Source organism: Hyla sarda, chromosome 6 (assembly GCF_029499605.1).
Source record: "Hyla sarda isolate aHylSar1 chromosome 6, aHylSar1.hap1, whole genome shotgun sequence".
NCBI classification, from domain to species: Eukaryota; Metazoa; Chordata; class Amphibia; order Anura; family Hylidae; genus Hyla; species Hyla sarda.
The window spans coordinates 148436275-148459102 of record NC_079194.1 but is presented as its reverse complement, the minus strand read 5'-3'; the positions used below and the strand labels follow the sequence as shown (position 1 = coordinate 148459102).

General features: G+C 45.6%; 1 protein-coding gene across 5 annotated transcripts in view; it reads left to right on the top strand.

The window, feature by feature from the left end:
• IRF8 (interferon regulatory factor 8) overlaps positions 1-13477 on the top strand; it is a 45301-nt gene extending 31824 nt beyond the window's left edge. For all 5 annotated transcript variants that reach the window (XM_056525499.1, XM_056525500.1, XM_056525503.1 and 2 more), the window contains 3 exons: positions 6314-6694; positions 7347-7462; positions 10429-13477. In XM_056525499.1, coding sequence (XP_056381474.1) covers positions 6314-6694; positions 7347-7462; positions 10429-10602 — 671 coding nt within the window. In that variant the 3' untranslated portion in view covers positions 10603-13477. The remainder of the gene's footprint in view (positions 1-6313; positions 6695-7346; positions 7463-10428) is intronic.
• The last annotated feature ends 9351 nt before the right edge of the window (positions 13478-22828 follow it).

The window sequence follows — 22828 nt, the reverse complement described above, 5'->3', positions numbered from 1 at the left end:
CGCGCCGGGTCTCTCAGATTTAAAGGGCCAGTGCACCATTAATTGGTGCCTGGCCCAATTAGTTCCAAGCACTCCCCACACCATAAAAACCCACTTCCCCTTCCTGTCCCTGCCGGATCTTGTTGCCTTGTGCCCTGAGAAAGCGTTTCTGTGTGTTCCATTGCCTGTGTATCCAGACCCTTGCCGTTGCCCCTGACTTCGAACCGTTGCTGTTTGCCCAGACCTTCTGCTACGTCCTACCTTGCTCTTGCCTTGTCCTTGTGTACCGCGCCTGTCTCAGCTGTCAGTGAGGTTGAGTCGATATCGGGTGGAACGACCTGGGGGTTACCTGCCACTGCAAATCAATCCCGCTTTGCGGCGGGCTCTGGTGAAAACCAGTAACCCCTTAGATTCCATTCCCCTGGTACGGCCCACGCCATCACCCCACTGACACAGAGGATCCACCACCCGGGTCCTCCCCGCATATCAGTCCGGATCCTGACAGTAGATCCGGCCATGGATCCCGCTGAGGTTCCGCTGCCCAGTGTCGCTGACCTAACCTCCGTGGTCGCCCAGCAATCACAGCAGATCGCGCTTCAAGGACAGCAGTTGACTCAGTTGACCGCTATGCTGCAACAGCTTCTGCATCTCCTCCGCCAGCTCCTGCATCTCCTCTGCAGCGAGTGGCTGCTCCAAGATTCCGCCTGTCTCTACCAGACAAGTTTGATGGGGACTCTAAACTGTGCCGTGGATTCCGGTCCCAGTGTTCCCTACACCTGGAGATGATGTCTGACCAATTTCCTACAGAACGGTGTAAGGTGGCGTTCGTGGTCAGCCTGCTGTCTGGAAAGGCATTGTCATGGGCCACACCGCTTTGGGACCGCAACGATCCTGCCACTGCTACAATCCAGTCCTTATTCTCAGAAGTACGTAGTGTCTTTGAGGAGCCAGCCTGGACTTCCTCAGCCGAGACTGCTTTGCTGAATCTTGTCCAAGGGAGTTCTCCTGTTAATGGAGAGAGACTGGTCTGCACCGTGCGTTACCGCACTCAACCGCTACTCATGAGTGTTGGAGCTCACCATCATGAACACATTGAATTTTTTGTGCTACCCAACTGCACTTCTGAAATTCTTCTGGGCTTGCCCTGGCTCCAACGTCATTCGCCAAGCCTCGACTGGCTCACTGGGGACATTAAGAGTTGGGGATCTTCTTGCCGCAAGCGATGTCTCCACCCAGTTTCTTCCTGCCAGCTCTCCATGGCTACTCCATTGCCAGATCTTCCTAAGGCCTATCAGGACTTTTCGGATGTCTTTTGTAAAAAGCAAGCAGAGGTCTTACCTCCACATAGACCCTATGACTGCCCTATCGACCTGCTCCCTGGTACCACACCGCCTCGTGGTAGGATTTACCCACTTTCTGCCCCGGAAACACAAGCTATGTCTGAGTACATACAAGAAAACATCAAAAGAGGTTTTATCCGGAAATCTTCTTCTCCAGCTGGAGCTGAATTTTTCTTTGTCGCTAAAAAAGATGGATCTCTCTGCCCTTGTATTGATTACAGCGGTCTCAATAAAATTACGTAAAGAATCTCTATCCTCTGCCTCTCATCTCCGAACTCTTCGACCAAGGTGCGAGGTGCTAAGATTTTCACAAAACTTGATCTAAGGGGCGCTTATAACCTCATCCGTATTCGAGCAGGCGATGAATGGAAAACCACCTTCAATACCGGTTCACTTTGAATACCTAGTCATGCCCTTTGGTCTATGCAACGCCCCAGCAGTCTTTCAGGACTTTGTTAATGAGATTTTTCTGGACATGCTGTACTCCTGTGTGGTAGTCTATCTTGACGACATCCTCATTTTTTCCTCCAACCTAGAGGAACATCGCCTTCATGTTCGTCAAGTGCTCCAGCGACTACTCCAAAATCAACTTTACGCCAAAATTGAGAAGTGTCTATTCGAACGCCGCAGTCTTCCCTTCCCGGGATACATTGTGTCCGGACAAGGTCTTCAAATGGACCCTGAAAATTTTTCTGCGGTAATGGATTGGCCTCGTCCCACTGGCCTGCGAGCAATCCAAACATTTCTCGGATTTGCAAATTATTATCGTCAATTCATTCCCCACTTCTCCACCATCGTTGCTCCTATTGTAGCACTGACTAAGAAAAATGCTAATCCGAAATCCTGGCCGCCACAGGCGGAGGAAGCCTTTAACCACCTCAAAGCCGCCTTCTCCTCTGCTCCAGTCTTGTCCAGACCAGATCCTCAGAAGCCCTTCTTCCTCGAGGTTGACGCCTCCTCTGTTGGAGCCGGAGCTGTTCGCCTTCAAAAATCCGCTAAAGGAAAAAATGGCACTTGCAGATTTTTCTCCAAAACCTTTTCTCCTCCAGAAAAGAACTATTCCATTGGAGACCGTGAACTATTGGCGATTAAGTTGGCCCTTGAGGAGTGGAGACATCTTCTGGAAGGATCCTTTCACCCCATCACCATCTATACACATCACAAAAATCTGTCTTATCTCCAATCCGCCCAGCGGCTAAATCCTCGCCAGGCTAGGTGGTCGTTGTTTTTTGCCCATTTCAACTTTCAAATCCATTTTCGACCCGCAGACAAGAATGTCAGAGCTGATGCTTTATCTCGTACCACCGATGCCTCCGAAGCCGAGACCCTTCCTCAGCACATCATCCCCCCTGAGTGTCTGATCTCTTCTGCTCCTGCTTCTCTGGTGCCTACCCTTCCAGGAAAGACTTATGTTCCTCCCCGTCTTCGCCTCCGGATCCTCAAATGGGGCCATTCCTCCCTTCTGGCTGGTCACACTGGAATCAAAAAGACTTTACAGTTGATTGCCAGACACTATTGGTGGTCCTCCTTGGAAAAGGATTTCGTACGAGCCTGTACAGTATGTGCACGTGACAAGACCCCTTGTCAGAAGCCTTCAGGTCTTCTCCATCCGCTGCCGGTGCCTGAACAGCCTTGGTCCCACATAGCCATGGACTTCATCACTGATCTTCCTGTATCCCATGGCAACACTGTCATCTGGGTGGTCATTGATCGTTTTTCCAAAATGGCTCACTTTATTCCGCTTCCAGGCCTTCCTTCTGTTGCACAGTTGGCGAAGCAATTTTTTCTGCAGATTTTTCGTCTTCACGGGCTTCCCACGCATATCGTCTCGGATAGAGGCGTTTAATTTGTGTCTAAATTTTGGAGAGCTCTCTGTAATCAATTAAAGATCAAATGACATTTCTCGTCCTCCTACCACCCGCAGTCCAATGGACAAGTGGAGAGAGTGAACCAGATCCTTTGTGACTACCTGCGACATTTTGTCTCCTCCCGCCAAGATGATTGGGTCGACCTGTTACCCTGGGCTTAATTCTTGTACAATTTCAAAAACTCTGAGTCATCCGCCAAGTCTCCGTTCTTTGTGGTGTACGGTCGTCACTCGCTTCACCCCCTCCCCATCCCCACTTCTTCTGGAGTTCCTGCCGTAGATGAATTGACCCTGGACTTCTCCTCTATCTGGAAAGAGACTCAAAAGTCGCTCTCACTGGCCTCTTCTCGCATGAAGAAACATGCGAATAAGAAGAGAAGAACTCCTCCTGTCTTTGCCCCTGGTGACAAAGAGTGGCTCTCTGCCAAATTACCTCCGACCATTTAGAGTCAAAAGTCAAATCAACTCTGTCTCCTACAAGCTCCATCTTCCTCCTTCTCTTTGTATTCCTAACTCCTTTCATGTATCCCTTCTCAAACCTCTCATTCTTAACCGATTTTCCCCCAAGGTCACCGTTCCTGCTTCTGTCACTGGGTCCTCTGAAGTCTTCTCGGTAAAAGAAATGTTCTTGTTGACTGGGAGAATTGTGGCCCCGAAGAGAGGTCTTGGGAGCCCGAGGACAATATCCTCGACAAGGAGCTCATCCATAGGTTCCTGGGCTCCAAAAAGAGGGGGAGACCAAAGGGGGGGGGGGGGGTACTGGAACACCGAGCGCTCCGGGCCCCGCCTCCCCTCCGGAGTGCTCGCAGCGTTAGTCTCCTGCTTGCAGTGCCCCGGTCAGCGAGTCTGACTGGGAGCGCTGCTCTGTGTCCCTCGGCGGGGATGCTATCCCCATGGCGGGACGTGCCCGCCCGCGGGTCGCATCCCGTGTCACTCACCGGCCCCGTCCTTCTGCTCAGTCCCGGCATGCGCGGCCCTGCTCTCTAGGGTGCGCGCGCCGGGTCTCTCAGATTTAAAGGGCCAGTGCACCATTAATTGGTTCCTGGCCCAATTAGTTCCAAGCTCTCCCCACACCATAAAAACCCACTTCCCCTTCCTGTCCCTGCCGGATCTTGTTGCCTTGTGCCCTGAGAAAGTGTTTCTGTGTGTTCCATTGCAAGTGTATCCAGACCCTTGCCGTTGCCCCTGACTACAAACCGTTGCTGCCTGCCCAGACCTTCTGCTACGTCCGACCTTGCTCTTGCCTAGTCCTTGTGTACCGCGCCTGTCTCAGCTGTCAGTGAGGTTGAGTCGCTATCGGGTGAAACGACCTGGGGGTTACCTTCCGCTGCAAGTCCATCACGCTTTGCGGCGGGCTCTGATGAAAACCAGTAACCCCTTAGATTCCGTTCCCCTGGTACGGCCCACGCCATCACCTCACTGACACAGAGGATCCACCACCCGTGTCCTCCCCGCATACCAGTCCGGATCCTGACAATAAATTAGTGTTTATTGATATAGAGGACACAGAGCAGACAAGTGAACAGTCCTGTGGCCTTTATAAATATGGTAGGTGGCATGAACACCATTCTTTTTAATACAAATATGCCACATCTGATGATTCTATTGGTGAGAGCCAAGATTTATTCTACTATATTGGGAACGATATTGGTCATGACAATGTGGATGTCAGAGAGTTGTGATGATTTAGGACTGGGTCATGTCCTTATGTGTAAAGGTGCTTTATACAAACATTGAATGAAGTTACTGTCCCCAAGGAACAGAATGTCTTATCTTTATTGATACTGTCTCCTTTCCTGTAAATTAGGTGGCAGCTGATAAGAGAGTAAAAAATGCTATATTACAGGATGCTATCACAAGTGACTTACTGTAACTTAAGGATAAGGATATTAATAGGACTGGGATCCAAGGACACAATGAACATAAATACTGACACCCAGCAGTTATCTTACTAGGAACAATGTTGAACTTTTCTTCTGCTTTAGGCAATGACTGTATCAGTCAAAACATGTCTCCATCCAGTGTTTCACTGGCTTTAAAGTTACTTAAAAAGAAACCTAATGTCTTGAGTGTACAGCATTCATCAGGGATGTCACTAAATGATATGAAAATTTGTTTTAGTTTTTAATATAAAAAACGACCAAATATGTGATGGAAAACTATGGAGGGTCCCGTAACTTACCCTACGGTCATTCACTCATATAGAGGAAGCACCTGTTCCCCTCTCTGTCACTGATCACTGGAGCATGGCCTTAGAAAACTGTAAGAGAAATCTTTCTGGGGAAAAACACAGCAGGGCAGATTGACTTTTTAGAGGTCCTGTCTGCTAAAAATAACATCCAGTGCTTACTTTCACATGTCTTAAATCTTCTCTGAATGTGACTTTACAGGTTAAAGCTTTATAGTATGTTCAGAAACATTAAAAATCTTTTCTGTACATATCTTGTATGTGTATTGACTTGACTTACTTAATTTCTTATACTCCGATAACATCCAAAGCTGCATTGGTATTTTGCATCATTCTCTACTTGTTCTCATATGTTTCTACAGCCCTTCAAGCTTTGTATCGTGTAATCTTATGGACGATTATGCACTGTTAACACTATATGATGTAAAGTGACTTATGTAGAGGACACTGCCCAGTACAGCAGAGAAGTCAGCACAGTGACAGCAGACTCACGACAGGCAGCAATTGTTAAAGCAGCTTCAGTGTAATTCACAAAATTTGTCCTGCCTGGACAAATTTCAGGGAGAGATTTTGAGTGCAGCAGTCGCTGCCGATGCTAGGACTGCTCGGACCTGTGCTGTCCCCATTAACAGCAATGCAGTCTTCACAGAACCATTTTTCAGGTGAAAATCCGCAGCAGAAATTCAGCAGCAGAATTACTGCAGCAGAAATTTCATTGCGAAATCCCTTTTGACAGCAATGGAAGGCTGCTGCAGAGTTAATTGTCAGTGTGAACTGGCCCTCAGATGTGATGATGACTACAAGATAGTAATGATATTGTTTATGCTTCAAGAAATGAATTGTGTGTGTTGGCTGTAATAGCACATGCTGGACTGTAAATCTTTTGTCTTGCGTTGTTCCTTATGTTGTCACATTCATTTGTATCCTTGTTGTCTGCAGCATTGCCACAGATGATCATCCAGTTTTATTATGGAGGAAAAGCAGTCAGCCAGGTCACAACCACTCGGCCTGAAGGATGCCGCCTGTCTGTAGGTCATCTGACTGGAGAAAAGGTTTATGGGACTGAGGCCCTAGAGAACATTCGGTTCCCACCAGCTGACTACATTGCCAGTGAACGCCAGCGACACATTACCAAGAAGTTGTTTGGACACTTGGAGAGGGGTGTCCTCTTATATAGTAATAGACGTGGGATTTTCATCAAGAGGTTGTGCCAGGGAAGAGTCTTCTGGAGCGGGAACTGCATGCCGTATAAAGATCGAGCTGCCAAGCTGGAACGCGATGAGGTTGTCAAGATATTTGATACCAATCAATATATAAGAGGTAGGTGACTGACGCCATCCTCGCTGTAAATAAATTAAGCAAAATTATTTTATAATAAAGAGTAATAACACTTGCCAAGATACTTTAAGTGGCTGAAATCTCATAGAGACCTGTTTCCAGCTGAGTTTGCTTCAGTATGTTCTATCTAAGCAATCCTCTGGTGTCACCAATGTCTTGGGTACACCAAGCAACAGATACACGAAAATAAGACTTATCAGAGCTTTGTTTAGTCCTAATGGGAAAGATTGGGATCCATTGGCAACATCAGTTATCTACAAAATGTAGCTGATATTCCCCATGTCTTTAAAACATTGCTATATTTAAGCATTTTTTGCCTAAATCTGTTATCTTGGTCAGTTCAGGATCACTATTTAACAATAGTGCAGCTCGGGGCATTTTTTGTAGGTAGTAACTGGTATATTGCAGGAAATGTCTTTTACCTTCATATTGTGTCATGTGGAAATAATATTTATTGAAAAAGTTGTCTATTTGTTGGGTGATTCAGTAACCAGAAGACAAGGATTGTGCATATGCAGTGTACTGGAATATTCATTTAGGAGAATAACCCCAGAGTCACCCCAGATCTTCTGATGTGCTATATAAAGCAAAGGTAGTGACATGGACATTTTTTATCTCTTCTGTTTTCCTCTAGAATTTCAGCAGTGTTATTCCAACCAGCTGAGACCCCCGGACAGCAGAGTCACATTGTGCTTTGGAGAGGAGTTTCCAGATGCAACTCCTGTCCACATGAAACTGATCATTGTTCAGGTGAGAAGAATGACAGCAGATCAGGTCCATTCCTATTTCATGAGCTTACATGCCATAGAGGCTTCACAGGATGTCAAGGTGATATCAGGTTATTCAGGTAAGGCTGTGTTCACACTACCATCAGAGGCATTCCTGTCAGAGTTTGTGGGTAAAATAGCATATTCCTCCTGTGAAATCATTGGATGGTACAACAGAACCCCTGCAGACCCTACCCTAAAGTCAAAGGTGTGTGTTGGGTGCTGCTGGTGGTTATTTTGTGATGGATCTGACAATGCCATCATAAATTATTTTATAACATAACCCATAAGGGCAGTGTGAACAGAACCTTATAAGGGTCTTTGAGGGTGTTACAAAAGTGTTCTAGTCTTGTATAAGTAAAGCTTATTTATTCTGTATTTAAAATCTGTAATATTACGACTATACTTTTTGGTTTAAGTCCTCAACATTTCAAGATCTCTGTTTTGCATCTGAAAGTAAAAAATCTAATAAAATGTAGTATGGCTCACTTCTAACTTCTTACAGTTGTAAACAATCTATACAGTCCTCTATAAGCTAAACAGCCTTGGTAAGGCTTCTTTCACACTATGAAGTTCACCCGTTATTAAACGTCTGTTTTCTGTGTAAAAAAAATGGACATTTAATAAGGGATGAAATAACGGGTGCTAACGGCTGAATAAATATTTATCCGTTAAGACCCCCTTATCCCTCATGTATGGCCGAACACCTCTGCCTACAGACTCCCACAGCCGGGACTACTGCTACTCCCATCATGGAACAGACTTGTTTCCATGATGGGAGTAGTAATTCCCTGGCTGTGGGAGTCTGCAGACAGCTGGGGAGGCTACATTAGTGTTTGTACTACTACCCCCATCATGGAACAAAGTCTGTTCCATGATGGGGGTTGTAGTACAGGGGCTGAGGGATTGATCGCACCAGGTTTCACTTCTGAGACCCGATGCAATCTGAAGTTATTTAGCAGGGGAGCGGGCGGCATGCTCTGCAACCCTGCGATGTATCAGTGTGTTTTAACTTTCATTTTTGCATCCCCCTCGGGGAGCCCTGAATGGCCGGTACCGAGGAGCCAATCAGGGCTCTAATAGGGAGATTTAAAAATGAACATTGTGACTAGAAGGGCCATATGTATATTAAAAGCGCTGTGGGGGCAAGATATATAGCGCTGCAGGGGGGGCAGACATATAGCCTATATATCTAGCCCCCCAGCAGCGCATTAGATATGACCCCCACCGGCGCATTAATAAATATATACCCCCGACGGCGCATTAAATATATACCCCCCACAGCTCATGTATAATGTAGCCTTGCAGCTCTTCTATATACCTATGCCGCTGCAGCGCTATATGTGAAAAGCATTATAGCAGCATCGGCCGCCCGATGCTGCTGATAGAAATACTTTTCATACATAGCGCTGCAGCGGCATATGTATATAGAACCGTTGTGGGGGGGCAGATAACGCTATATGTCTGCCCCCCCCCATTGCTTCTATATACATATATCCCTGTAGCGCTATTAATGAAAAGTATTTCTATTAGCAGTGCATAATGCCGGCAGATGGCTCCTGACACTATGCGCTCCTTATAGAAATACTTTTCATTAATAGCGCTGCAGGGGTATATGTATATAGAAGCGCTGGGGTGCAGACATATAGCGTTATCTGCCCCCCACAGCGCTTCTATATACATATGCCGGCACTGCGCTATGTATGAAAAGTATTTCTATCAGCAGCATCGGGCGGCCAATGCTGCTGCTAGAATGCTTTTCACATATAGCGCTGCAGTGGCATAGGTATATAGAAGCGCTGCAAGGCTACATTATACATGCGCTGCGGGGGTATATATTTAATGCGCTGGCGGGATTATATATTTAATGCGCCGGCGGGGGGTATATATTTATTAATGCGCCGGCGGGGTATATATTTAATGCACCAGTGGGGGTCATATCTAATGCGCTGCTGGGGGGGCTAGATATATAGGCTATATGTCTGCCCCCCCTGCAGCCCTATATATTTTGCCCCCCACAGCACTTTTAATATAGATATGGCTCCCTGCTACTCACAATGTTCATTGTTAAATCTCCCTCTGAGAGCCCTGATTGGCTCCTCTGTACCGGTCATCCAGGGCTCCCCGCGGGGGATTCAAAAAGGAAAGTAAAAACACACTGATACATCGCAGGGTTGTGGATCTTGCCGCCCGCTCCCCTGCTAAATAACTTCAGATTGCATCGGGTCTCAGAAGTGAAACCCAGTGCGATCAATCCCTCAGCCCCTGTACTACAACCCCCATCATGGAACAGACTCTGTTCCATGATGGGGGTAGTAGTACAAACACTAATGTAGCCTCCCCAGTTGTCTGCAGACTTCCGCAGCCAAGGAATTACTACTCCCATCATGGAAACAAGTCTGTTCCATGATGGGAGTAGTAGTAGTCCCTCAGCACTGCAGGAGTCTGCTGATGTCACCTCTTCTGAGCATGCTCAGTAAAACTAAGGACGTTATTATAACGGGCATTAACGGGTGTATTTCCTTACGTATGTCAGCCATAGACTTCAATTTTTCCTTAGGTGTGATGCAGTGCGATCCACACAGCAATTTTTGGTTGTGCAACCTCTGTTGCGGCCAAAATTGCTGTGTAGCCCCAACATTATGTGCTTTGCTGACATAAGAGAGTCTAGACTGGATAGATGTAAGAGATCTTGAAAATGATGAGGAACTGAACTGTGCAAAGTAAAGAAAGCATAAGAAAGTAGCAGCATGTATTTGGGAAGAATGCTTGTATGACTCAATGACTGCATGCCATTCAATTTCTGTGTAATGTGTATGGTCATCATCAGAGGTGTCTATACAGATAAAGAAGCCGCATTAATAGCATCAAGCAATGCGACACTTTGGAATTATCCACCTGTTTGTGTCTCATCTCTGCCTTATCATATCTTCTCTGTTCTTTCTGTAGATTGAACAGCTTGGCCTAAAGCAGCTGGTAGACAGCTCCCTCAAAAGTTATCACACAGCAGGCCTGCATTTACTGCCAGACCCCCAGATGGACCCTGTACAGCGCCTCCTTCCAGACCCCTGCACAACCCACCAGAGGGCGTTCTACAGAGAGACACCACAGATTACAGTCTGACCACCTCAGTCCTCAACTTGTACATTACAGATGTGTTTATTTTTATATTGTTTATAATGATGTAATATATGAAAGGGAGCGCAGCAGGATAGGTGCCTATTTGATGGTGGCCTGATGTCTCCATTTCTCCCCTACAATGTGCCTTATTTGCAAGTGTCTTATACACATCTGCATACTTTTGTAGAAATGTTTCCAGCAAATTTTTAATTAAAGAGCTTTCTTTTACTTTGTCCATGTTAAAGGATTAGTGAACCTAGATAGCAGTGCTGCTTAGGGTGACTAATGTAATATGTATCTAGTAAATTGGGGGTTGAAGGGATGTTAAACCTATAGTCTAGCCTCTGGCGCTTAGCTGTGGCAGTACATTTTCTCTATTATCCTGACATCTGAAAAGAGGATGTCAGTAGAACATCTATTGCTTCATGCTATCATCTATTTCAGGCCTAGAGAGGGACAATAAACATATTTTACTAGCTTGGTATTATCAGTCTGGGGAGAGGCTGACTGTAGAGTTTATCAATGGTATGAACGACAGAGAGTAGAAACCTCCCTTCCCCAGTGATAACTACTTTACATCATATATCTCAAGTGCTGAAAACCTCCAGACAAACCTCCTCCATCCTCTGCGCAGTACCAGTAAACAAAAACTATAATGCACAATACATATATTTTTAACATAGTAGTCAATGTATTATATACTCCACTAACTGGCATCTGTCACATCCCCTGATTTATACCTCTTAGTGTGAATATAGCCTTACATCCATGTGTGAGACTGATACTAGCAGACTTTTTAGCATAATAGGGACACATTTTGTATCTGTATTATTTCTGCTTGTCCTTCCTTAAGGACTTAAATCAACAGCTGTCACTTCGGGTCTCCCAAACATGTGGTCAGACTGGGACTTGCAGTCATAATTCAGATGCAAAAATATTACGTTAGTGTGAAACCAGCCTTATATTTTATAATAGAATTTTAATACCGATAGCCCCTTTTGTATTCATTTTGTGTCCACTGACAGGGTTAAGAGCGTTGATCTAGGGTATAGCAGAACATTTAGGTGCAGAGTTGACTGTGACATGTCTAGAAGTGCAATTTTGGTAGCTCCGTGCTAAATTGGACTGCAAGTGGGGCTTAAATGTCCACGTTTTGTCAATAAAAACGTTGGCAAATGGGGTATCAAAGGGAAAAAAAACACTGAAAGGAATTCTGTAAAAAAAATTCTGTCTTGTGCCTAGTTAAGGACCAGATTGGGGAGCATGGTGCATGAATTGTCTTTGGGGATCTTTGAAGACCTGTATCATGCTCTGCCCCTACATGAGGATTTTGGATGACATTTATTATTGTCTTTAGACAGTTTTTTTGTCTAAATCCCTGCTTGCGCAAAATAGGAGCAAGCAGGGATTATTTGCGCCTTTTTTTGCGGCTTTTGGTTTACACATTTCTGCTGATTTTGAGTATCAATCCACTGATTTTGGCAATACACATGATATGGAAGGGTTTTATGAACTGCACCTTTTTGTGAAAAGGCGCAAAAAAAGGCGCAAAGCCACTGAAAAGTCTCTAAAACTACACCAGCTTAGACTTAGCTTAGCTTTTTGGTGTATTTGAAGAGAGAAATTTCAGAAAATGTGACCTGCACAAAATGTATCAAATGCTCTGTGACCATTTAATAAATGTGGTGCTCCTACACATTACCAGCACACAAAAAAAGGTGTAGAAAAATGCTTCACTTACACCTACAATGATAAATGCCAGCCTTAGTGTCTCAGTTTTTCCTGGAGTATACCTTTACTATGTAAATGATTGCTGAATATAGTCAAATTATTAGGAAGGCTTAAATTAATGCACAAATCATGTTTAACAATCTTCACTACTGTGAATTGAGCCTTAAAACAGTTGCTGCGGTGACAATTTTTAAATTATACTATAAGGCTCTATTCATGTCTCAGTTTTACTGTCCATTACCACTATACATTGAGATACCAGGATAAAAAAGGTATGCCTATGTATAGCACTATGTGCCTATGGTAGGCCAATTTAGGTTTATGGAACAAATGTAGTCTCCTACCAACTATGTGTGATCTATTTAGAGTCAATTGCGCTATTGAATCCTGTACCAAAAAAGTCCATGTTTGGGAAATTGACCAAGTTCACCATTGACAATTGTAGACTACATTGGGCCCAATAAACTCAGTGGGCTCACATAGAATATGCCACAGTATACATGATTTTTTGCTGGTTTCCCAGCATTTACCAGCTGCTTATGTAAGTGCTGTAGTTTTTATTAAAGGAAAATCCATGTAGAAAATCTGCAGTGTATATGCACGTGGCCTAAATATGAATTCTATTGTTCTAGTCAACAACCTATACCAAAACTACAACTCCCAAAAAACTTTGCTGAAAGTAGCAGTTTTGCAACAACTAGAGGTCAGCCCATATATTTCATTAATTTGAATATGAAGTATGTTACTTACATATTCAGGCATGTTGTGTAGCACGTTGGAACTACTGGAAGTTTCTATTTCTTAAGTTTCCGTAATCTATATACATCTGTATTCTCTTTGACTTTTCAGAGGACTCTTCCAATTTATTTTAATAAATCAAATTTTTTATGTTTTTACATAATTATTCCTTGACAGGAACTAGAGTGTTAAGCTGAATCTTTCACATTCCTTTATGCTGTCCACTGGTGCATTATTATGCGTTATTGTGCATACAATGTTAAGATTTTATCATGTAGGGCTTTGAATTCTCTTTGTATATAGGGGCTCCAGTGTTGAGGTTTGCAGCATGCCCCCCTTAAAATAAATTTACATTTATATGTAAAAAATATATTTATATTTTGTAATGGCTTAAATAAAGTAAATTTTGTATATCTTATTGTAGAGTTTTTTCTTACCACGCTTGTGAATGGCTAATTTTAAATAGTAAAATAATAAACCAAAAACAATGGAAAGAGCCGTGTTGAGTATTCCAGCCTGGCTTTTTCATCTCTACTGCCCCTTACTACCTCATCACAATCCATACAAATGAGGAATGTGGAAACCATAGAATGAAAAAATATCTGGGTGAGGACAGGGACATACGTTTGTATCAGAAAGGGGGGGGGGGGGGGCGGACAGGTGAGGGATATAAGGGGTCGGGGCCACAAATCATTGGTAGTGAGCAACATACACAAAGAAAAGGGAGCAGAGTGCGGGGAGCTGGTTGTGTGTGGAATGGATAACGCACCTGTATTTCCTCTAGTAAAGTGTGAAGACTGTTCTAGGCAAATGGCTTCATGTTCCAGGAAAAGCAGATTATGGCTCCTCTGTGAAGATACAGTCTGTGGGCAGCTCCACACTCTGGATCCTTTCTCTGTAATCCATACATACAAAGAAAGCAAAACAAATAAGCTCAGAAATATAGTCATGTGTAATAATGTGAATTGACACAGAATAAAATTTATTGAACACACTTACTGATATTTATTTAAATTTTGTACAAAAACCTTTGATGCTAAGGACAGCTTCAAGACACCTCCTGTATGGAGAAACTAGTCACATGCATTGATCTGGTGGGATTATGTCCATTCTTCCAAACAAACAGTCTTCAAATCTTGAATCTTCCGCGGGCCTCTTCTATGGACCATAATCTTCAGTTCCATAGATTTTTAACTGGACTTAGGTCAGGTGATTGGCTGGACCATTCTAGAAGCTTTATTTTCTTTCTCTCAATCCATTGGAGAGGTTCCTTGGCGGTGTGTTTGGGATCATTGTCTTGCTGAAATGTCCACCTTTTGTTTCATCACAATCCCTAAGATTAAAAGATGAATTTTAAAATTGAAATTGAAGATTTAGGGTAGCTAGTGCTACCATAAAATATTTTTAGGTAATGTTCCAGAAGCAGCAGCATCAGTAAACCACATAGTGGCTGAATGGCACAGCCTGGAGCTGGCGGCCGCATGAGTAGACAATAGGGCTTCACAAACCTTAAAATTAAAAGATGAATTTTAAAATTGAAATTGAAGATTTATGGTAGCTAGTGCTACCATAACATATTTTTAACCCCTTAAGGACTGGAGGTTTTTCCATTTTCGTTTTTTGCTCCTTGCCTTTAAAAAATCATAACTCTTTCAAATTTACACCTAAAAATCCATATGATGGCTTATTTTTTGCGCCACCAATTCTACTTTGTAATGACGCCAGTCATTTTGCCCAAAAATCTATGGTGAAGCGGGAAAAAAAATCATTGTGCGACAAAAAAAAAAAAAACCGCTGTTTTGTAACTTTTGGGGGCTTCCGTTTCTACGTAGTACATTTTTCGGTAAAAATGACACCTGATATGTATTCTGTAGGTCCATACAGTTAAAATGATACCCTACTTATATAGGTTTGATTTTGTCGGACTTCTGGAAAAAATCATAACTACATGCAGGAAAATTAATACGTTTAAAATTGTCATCTTCTGACCCCTATAACTTTTTAATTTTTCCGTGTATGGGGCGGTATGAGGGCTCATTCTTTGCGCCGTGATCTGAAGTTTTTAACGGTACCATTTTTGCATTGATAGGACTTATTGATTCATTTTTAAATGATATAAAAAGTGACCAAAAATGCACTATTTTGGACTTTGGAATTTTTTTGCACGCACGCCATTGACCGAGCGGTTTAATTAATGATATATTTTTATAATTCGGACATTTCCGCACGCGGTGATACCACATATGTTTATTTTTATTTTTATTTACACTGTGTTTTTTTTTTTTATTGGAAAAGGGGGGTGATTCAAACTTTTAATAGGGGAGGAGTTAAATGATCTTTATTCACTTTTTTTTTTTCACTTTTTTTTTGCAGTGTTATAGGTCCCATAGGGACCTATAACACTGCACACACTGATCTTCTATGTTGATCACTGGTTTCTCATAAGAAACCAGTGATCAACGATTCTGCCGCATGACTGCTCATGCGAGGAGGCAGGTAGGGGCCCTCCCGCTGTCCTGTCAGCTGTTCGGGATGCCGCGATTAGCCGCGGCTATCCCGAACAGCCCGACTGAGCTAGTCGGGAACTTTCACTTTCACTTTTAGCCGCGCGGCTCAGCTCTGAGCGCGCGGCTAAAGGGTTAATAGCGCGCGGCGCCGCTATCGGCGCTGCGCGCTATTAGAGGCGGGTCCCGGCTTCACTATGACGCCGGGCCCGCCATGATATGACGCGGGGTTACTGTGTAACCCCGCGTTATATCAGAAGAGCAGGACCAAGGACATACCGGTACGTCCTTGGTCCTTAAGGGGTTAAATAATGTCCCAGGACCAGCAGCATCAGTAAACCATATAGTGGCTGAATGGCACAGCCTGGAGCTGGCGGCAGCATGAGTAGACAATAGGGCTTCACAATCCGTAAGATTAAAAGATGCTTTTAAAAAAAATTGAAATTGAAGATTTTTAAATTGAAATTTAAGATTACACTCCCAAGTTTTAATGTCCCGGGCCCCAGTGTGTGGTTACAAAGGACCAAATCTAACAAGGAGTCACATGTCACATGGTGGCACAATGACAGAGCCTGGAGGTGGCATCAGTATGGGGAGACCATACAGTGGCTGAATGACCGCCTGGAGTATGTGGCAGCATTAGGAGACCATATAGTGGCTGAATGGCACAGCCTGGAGTTGGCGGCAGCATGAGTAGACCATATAGTGTCTGAGTGGCACAGTCTGGAGGTGGCTGAAGCATGAGGAGAACATATAGTGGCTGAAGCATGAGGAGACTTTATGGTGGCCGAATGGCACAGCCTGGAGGTCGTGAAGCATGAGGAGATCATATAGTGTCTGAAAGGCACAGCCTGGCATTGGCTGAAGCATGAGGAGACGGTATAGGGGCTGACAGGCACAGCCTGGAGGAGGTGAAGCATGAGGAGACCATATAGTGTCGGAATGGCACAGCCTGGAGGTGGCTGAAGCATGAGGAGACCATACAGTTGCTGTATGGCACAACCTGGAGTTGGCTGAAGCATGAGACCACATAGTGGCTGAATGGCACAGCCTGGAGGTGGTGAAGCATGAGGAGACCATATAGTGGCTGAATCGCACAGCCTGGAGGTGGCTGAAGCATGATGAGACGATATAGTGGCTGAATGAGACAGCCTGGAGGTGGCAGCAGCATCAAGAGTCTTGAAAGTGACCCAATGACAGAGTGTTGCGGTGGGTGGCAATACCAGTACCTGGTGACATAGGTGGATGAAAAAAGGTCTGATGTGGAGGAATGTTTGTAATGGGAACAGCACCTTAAATTTGTTTGGTACTATCCATATTTGTGAAGTGTTGGTGTGACACCATGGTCAATCTACTCTGATGCATCAGGCACTGGTGGGTGAAAATCCTGTCTGATCCATGCCTGATTCATCTTTAGAAAGGTCCGTCTCTCAACATTTTTTGTGGACAGACGAGTTCTCCTTGGGGTGACCATGCCCCCCCACCCGCACTATGCACCTGCTCTGATGGCACAACACTGGCCAGGCCGGACAGCTTTTCCAGGGCAAACTGCTAGTTGCGGCCACAAATCAAGTTTGGCTGCCCAGAAGTCCAGTCTTCAAGGTATGTTTGGCATGGTCATGTCAATTTATGCCACCACCTGCTGGTTCAGGTCCTGCTCCAGGTCTCAGTCATCAGTGACTGTAGACTCAGGCTGCAGCTGATGGAGCTGGTACTGCTCCTGCCACTCCGCCCCTCCCCAGCAGCCGTGGCAGTGGAAGGTGGGAGAAGAGGGCCCCTCGAGTCAGACCTGCGAGAGGATGGACGATGGTGCCGATAGGCATTGGCCAACTGACTACGTAGGATGTCTCTGTAGTAGGTCAATTTGTCCTTCCTCTCAGTGGGTGTAAAAAAGGCCCCCATTTTGTTCCAGTAGTGAGGGTCCAATAAGGTGGAGAGCCAGAAGTCATCCCACTGCCGAATGGTGAAAATTCGCCTGTCACTATGCAAGCGAGCATGCATCGTGCCATTTGTGCAGGTGACTCGGAGGGACTCCCTGCCTCCATCTCCACTGCATACTGCCACGGTGTTTATGGGTCCTCTGTCTCGCCTTCCTCATAACCCTCCAGCTCCTCTGGCTGCTCCTGCTCCTCCTTTCCTGTCAGATTACTAGAAAAAATGCCCATTTGGCAAAACCTAAACTGTGCTCCAATGTGCCCCTCCCCCTCCTTCTCCTCCAGTTCAGCCCCCACAGGGCTCATGTGGCCGTGAGATGTAGGCGCCACGTCTCCATTCCTCTGACCAGCCATTGTTTCCAACACGTGTTGTAAGAAATGAAGCAGTGGAATGATGTCATTCATCCCGTAATCCTGTTCTTCCCGTTGTCAGTCACCATGGTACCCATTTCCAGCTTTCATGGAGTAAGCCATGCTCCGATTTCATTGCGAATGACTTTTAGCAGTTCTTCCCTTGTGTGACTCCGTTTGCCTAGGCAAACCATGTGAAGAACAGCATGACACAGTCATGCCCTGCACACATGGCATGCTGAAGGGGCAATAACACTTGTCTGGGCAGTGGAGGCTAAGGACACGGTGGAGGATGAGGAGGCGGAGTCGCACACTGTCACAGGACCAACGGCCTGAGAGCATGGAGGAGGAAGCGGCGTGACCTGTCCAAGTTTGTGTCATGGCTGAGCAGGAGCCGCATTCACCCAGTGAGCAATTAAGGACATGTATTGTCCCTGACGATAGTTACAGCCACAGACATCAGCACTGCCTTGCACTTTGGTACACACCGACAGGCTCAAGGACTGGCCCACCTCTTCCACAAAATTGTGCAGGGCTGGTACTGCCTTCTTCACAAAGAAATGACGGCTTGGCACTCTCCACCTCGGGTCAGCACAAGCCATCAGTTCTCTGAAAGGTGCAGAGTTCACCACTTGAAAAGGGAGGGACTGCAGCACCAGCAAATTGGACAGGAGCACATTCAGCTTCTGCGCCGTTGGATGAGTGTGCGCATACTGTTGTCTCTTGGACATAGCTTCGCCGATGGATTGTTGGCGGAATGACTGACTAAAAGTAGGAGCCACGGTTCTCCCAGGCCGCTTTATAGTGGTGCAGCATATGTTGATACAGGGCCGTGGTGCCAACATTGGGACCCTGGCCACCCTTCACCTTCTGCCAACATATCTTGCATGTGGCTATGTTAACCTCCTCCGGATGCTTGATGAAAGACTGCCACACCGCCAAGTAGCTGATATTCCCACCAACAGTCTGCACTAATTGACTGTTACTGCCGCCGTCTCCAGGAACCCCTGTTTCACTACCTTCCAGCAAGGTAGGCTGCGGAGAAGCAGGTGGTCTCCCCTGGGCACATTTGGCTCCAGAATTTCCACTCTGCCACCATGCTGACTGCCTTACCATGCTACCACCTTGCTGGCTCAGCTGCTGCCTCACTGGCAACCTGCAACCCTCTTCTGATGATGATGAAGCCCCTTCTGCACCCGGCTCCCAATTGGGATCGGCTTCATCATCATCAACAAGTGTCTACACATCACTGATGTGCTCTTCAGGTTCCTCAACAGTGCCTGCTTCAGGACCCTGAACACTGGCAACACCACCTCCCACGTCCCTTTCCTCATCACTACTTGCCCGCCTAGCGGAGGAAGCAGCGGATGCCTCCTCCACATCTTGTCTGGGCAGTAGCTGCTGACTGTCCTCTATTAGATCGTCCTCAGTGGGAGCTGAACCCACAGCATAAGATGCTTCTGTAGGGGAGGGAAAAGCATAGGACAGAGGCAATGGGAGGACAGGGATGGCTCCCGGGCCATGCCAACTGAGAGTTGTGTCTGAGGAACCCACCGACTGTTGACTGGGGGTATCAGATGTCACTTGTGATAAAGTGGATGACCAATGACGGCAGATGGGTTGCTGGTCGAGACACGACCGCTAGCTGATACCGGGAGCTCAGGCCTCTCGCTGTGACTCCTGCTGCCACTCGCCCCTAGTTTGCTATGACCTCTGCCTGATGAATTTAGGCCTCTGCCACTCCTCTTTGCACATCCTGGCACTTCTCTGCCTGACATACTTAGTGTGTATATGAGGGGAGTACAATACGCTTCACTACGCTTAAAACAGTATTTGTCTGGAACAGCAGCAGGTTTGTACTTTTGGCTGTCCTTTCACAGTATCTAGGCCCTTGACAGATTAACAGGTACAAAATAGTACACTACTTAAATGTAGGTATGTGGTATGCACTTATGAGGGCAGAAAAAATGTGCTACAGTACGCTTAAAAAAGTATTTGAGTAGAACACCAGCCGGTGAGTACTTTTGCTTGGACTTTCCCTAGGCCCTTGACAGATAAACAGGTACAAAATAGTACACTACTTAGATGTATGTGGTATGCACTTATGAGGGCAGAAAAATGTGCTACAGTATGCTTTAAATTTTTTATTGGAATAAAACGCCAGCCGTGATTACTTTTGGCTGTCTTTTCACAGTATCTAGGCCCATGACAGATTAACAGGTACAAGATAGTACACTACTTAGATGTAGGTATGGGGTATGCACTTATGAGGGCAAAAAAATGTGCTACAGTACACTTAAAAAAGTATCTGAGTACAACATTCACACCATCTCTTTTCGGCGATTCCTGGTCATCCTGGTCATGTGTGACCTGGTGACCCGGAGTTAGGTGGTGATCGGCGGTGTAGTAAACACCACCAATCACTCCTGTAGCTAGGGGGAGGTGGTGATCCCGTCACCCCCCCCCAGGAGCGCTGCTATTGGTCGGACAGGTCTGACCAATAGCAGCCGGCAGAGGAGGGGTTAATGTCCCCTTCTCACAGCTCTGCTCACCCACTGAGTTCAGTCAGCAGGCAGAGCTGTGAGAAGGAGCCAGGGACCCCCCTCTGCCGAGACCTGTGCCCCTCAGGGCTGAAGAACTGTCCTCCTGTGTCCATTAGTGCAGGGTGAGTTTTATCTGCAGGGACAGGTAGGAGCTAAAGAAAAAAAGTTAACATTTTTTATCCACCCCCCTGATCCCCTAATAGGTCCTCAAGGGTCCGCCGCAGATTTTTGAATGTGACCCAGGCCCTATTAGGGGTTCAGGGCGCTGCATTTGGCCCCCCCCCCCATTTTTTGGGGGCAGCAGCATTTATTTTCCTATATAGCGGTGTGTGACTTATAATCACACACCGTTATATACAAAAGTTACACCAAGCACACACACTACACACTTCCCCGCCTATGACCGGCTTTACAAAGTGAGGCCAGTCATAGATCACTTTGGGGCCAAATCTTTGGAGGCCTATGTACCCCTCAGGATGCTCTCAGTAGATGAGTCTATTATCAGTTTTAAGAGGAGACTCATATTCCCTCAAAGTGGGTACGGTATGGCGTGAAACTCTACAAACTTTGTGAGAGTACCTCCGGGTACACTTACAAGTTGAAAGTATCTGACGGATGATATACTTATATATATTGAACCACCAGAATGTTGCTCCACTCTGGGTGTTAGCGGGAAAATCGGTTGGGACCTTGGGCACCCATTGCTGGATAAGGGTTACCAGCTTTATGTGGACAACTTTTATACCAGTATCCCTCTGTTCACATCCCTTGCCGCCAGATCCACATCCGCTTGTGGGACCGTGCGGAACAACCAGAGAGGCCTCCCTCTAAATTTGATCCAGACACCTATGCCCAAGGGTGAGTCCCGTGCCCTTACCCACTGAAAACCTGTTGCTGGTCAGGTATAAAGATAAGAGGGATGTCCTTATGCTGACCACAGTTCATGGTAACGGCAGCTCATCTGTCCCTGTGCGAGGTACCACAACAATGGTCAAGCCTGATTGTATTCAGGACTACAATCGGTATATGGGGGAGTTGAACTTTCTGATCAAGTCCTCAAGCCATGCGCAAAACACAGGTATTGTACAAAAAAGTTACTACTACTTGATACAGGTTACCATGTACAACTCTTTTGTACTGTCCCAGCATGCTGGCAACACAGGGACATACCTCCAGTTCCAAGACGAAGTCCTAAAGGCCCTGATCTTTGGCAACTAGGAAAGAGCAGGCCGGAGTTCCCAAGGAACTGAAGTTATAGGTGCCAGGATCATCCCAGAAAAGATGCAGAGTGTGTTTCAAGAGGGGGATTCGGAAGGACACCACCACTCAATGTGACACTTGCCCCGATCATCCGGGCCTCTGCATTAAAGATTGCTTCAGGGAGTATCACACTTCCATGGAGTACTAAATTTTCCCTTTTCATTTTAATTTTCCATAATTTGACCCCAATGTACCAAGCCCAGAGTACATTCCAAGTTTGAACCCCATAAAACCACTAAATTGCCCCAAAAACTCTTTTAGAAAAAAAAAAAAAACCTGATAAGACCTCTGGGGGTATTTTTTCCAAAAATGGTTCATGGGTCACTGAGTCACTATCATCGGGGACTTTTTATTTTGCCTCAAATGCGCAGTGCTCTCTCTCCACCTGAGCGGTGTGCGCATTTGAGGCAACAGGTTAGGGACGGCCAAACACATCACATTCCCAGAATGATGATTCAGAGCAAAGGGTTTGGGGTGGGCATACTTTTTAGTTTTGGCTATGCTCTGGGAACATAACCTGTTTTATTTTTTTTACATTCCACTGCACCCCATTTTAGTTATTTAGTGTACCCCAGTTATTTACCCCATGTGATGCCCCTTGAAGGGGGGTCCCGCTGTTCTGGCTCCATAGGCAGCAATGGAGAAGCTCAAGGATTCTGACTGTGCTCCTGCTCCTCAGAGAACGGTGTGCACCCGCAGAGCTGCTGACATCCAGATATGAGGTATGTCCTTACTCCAAAGAAATGTATCTACCAATTTACAGTGGCATTTTCTTGTTTTACCACTTGTGAAAATGAAAAATTTGGGGTAACCCAAGCATTTTAGCGTAACAAAAATCTAAATTTTCCTTTTCACATCCCATTAAAATGAACATTTATCAAACACCTGTGGGGTGTTAAGGCTCACTGTACTGCTTGTTACATTCCTTGAGGGGTGTAGGTTCGAAAATAGTATGCCATGTTTTTTTTTTTTTGCTGTTATGGCACCATAGGGGCTTCCTAAATGCAAAATGACCCCCATTTCAGCAAAATTTGCAAATGTGACTCCTTCTCTTCTGAGCATTGTAGTGCGTCCACAGTGCACTTGACATCCACACATGGGGTACTTCCATACTCAGAAGAGATGGGGTTACAAATTTTAGGGGGGCATTTTCTCCAAATGTAAAATT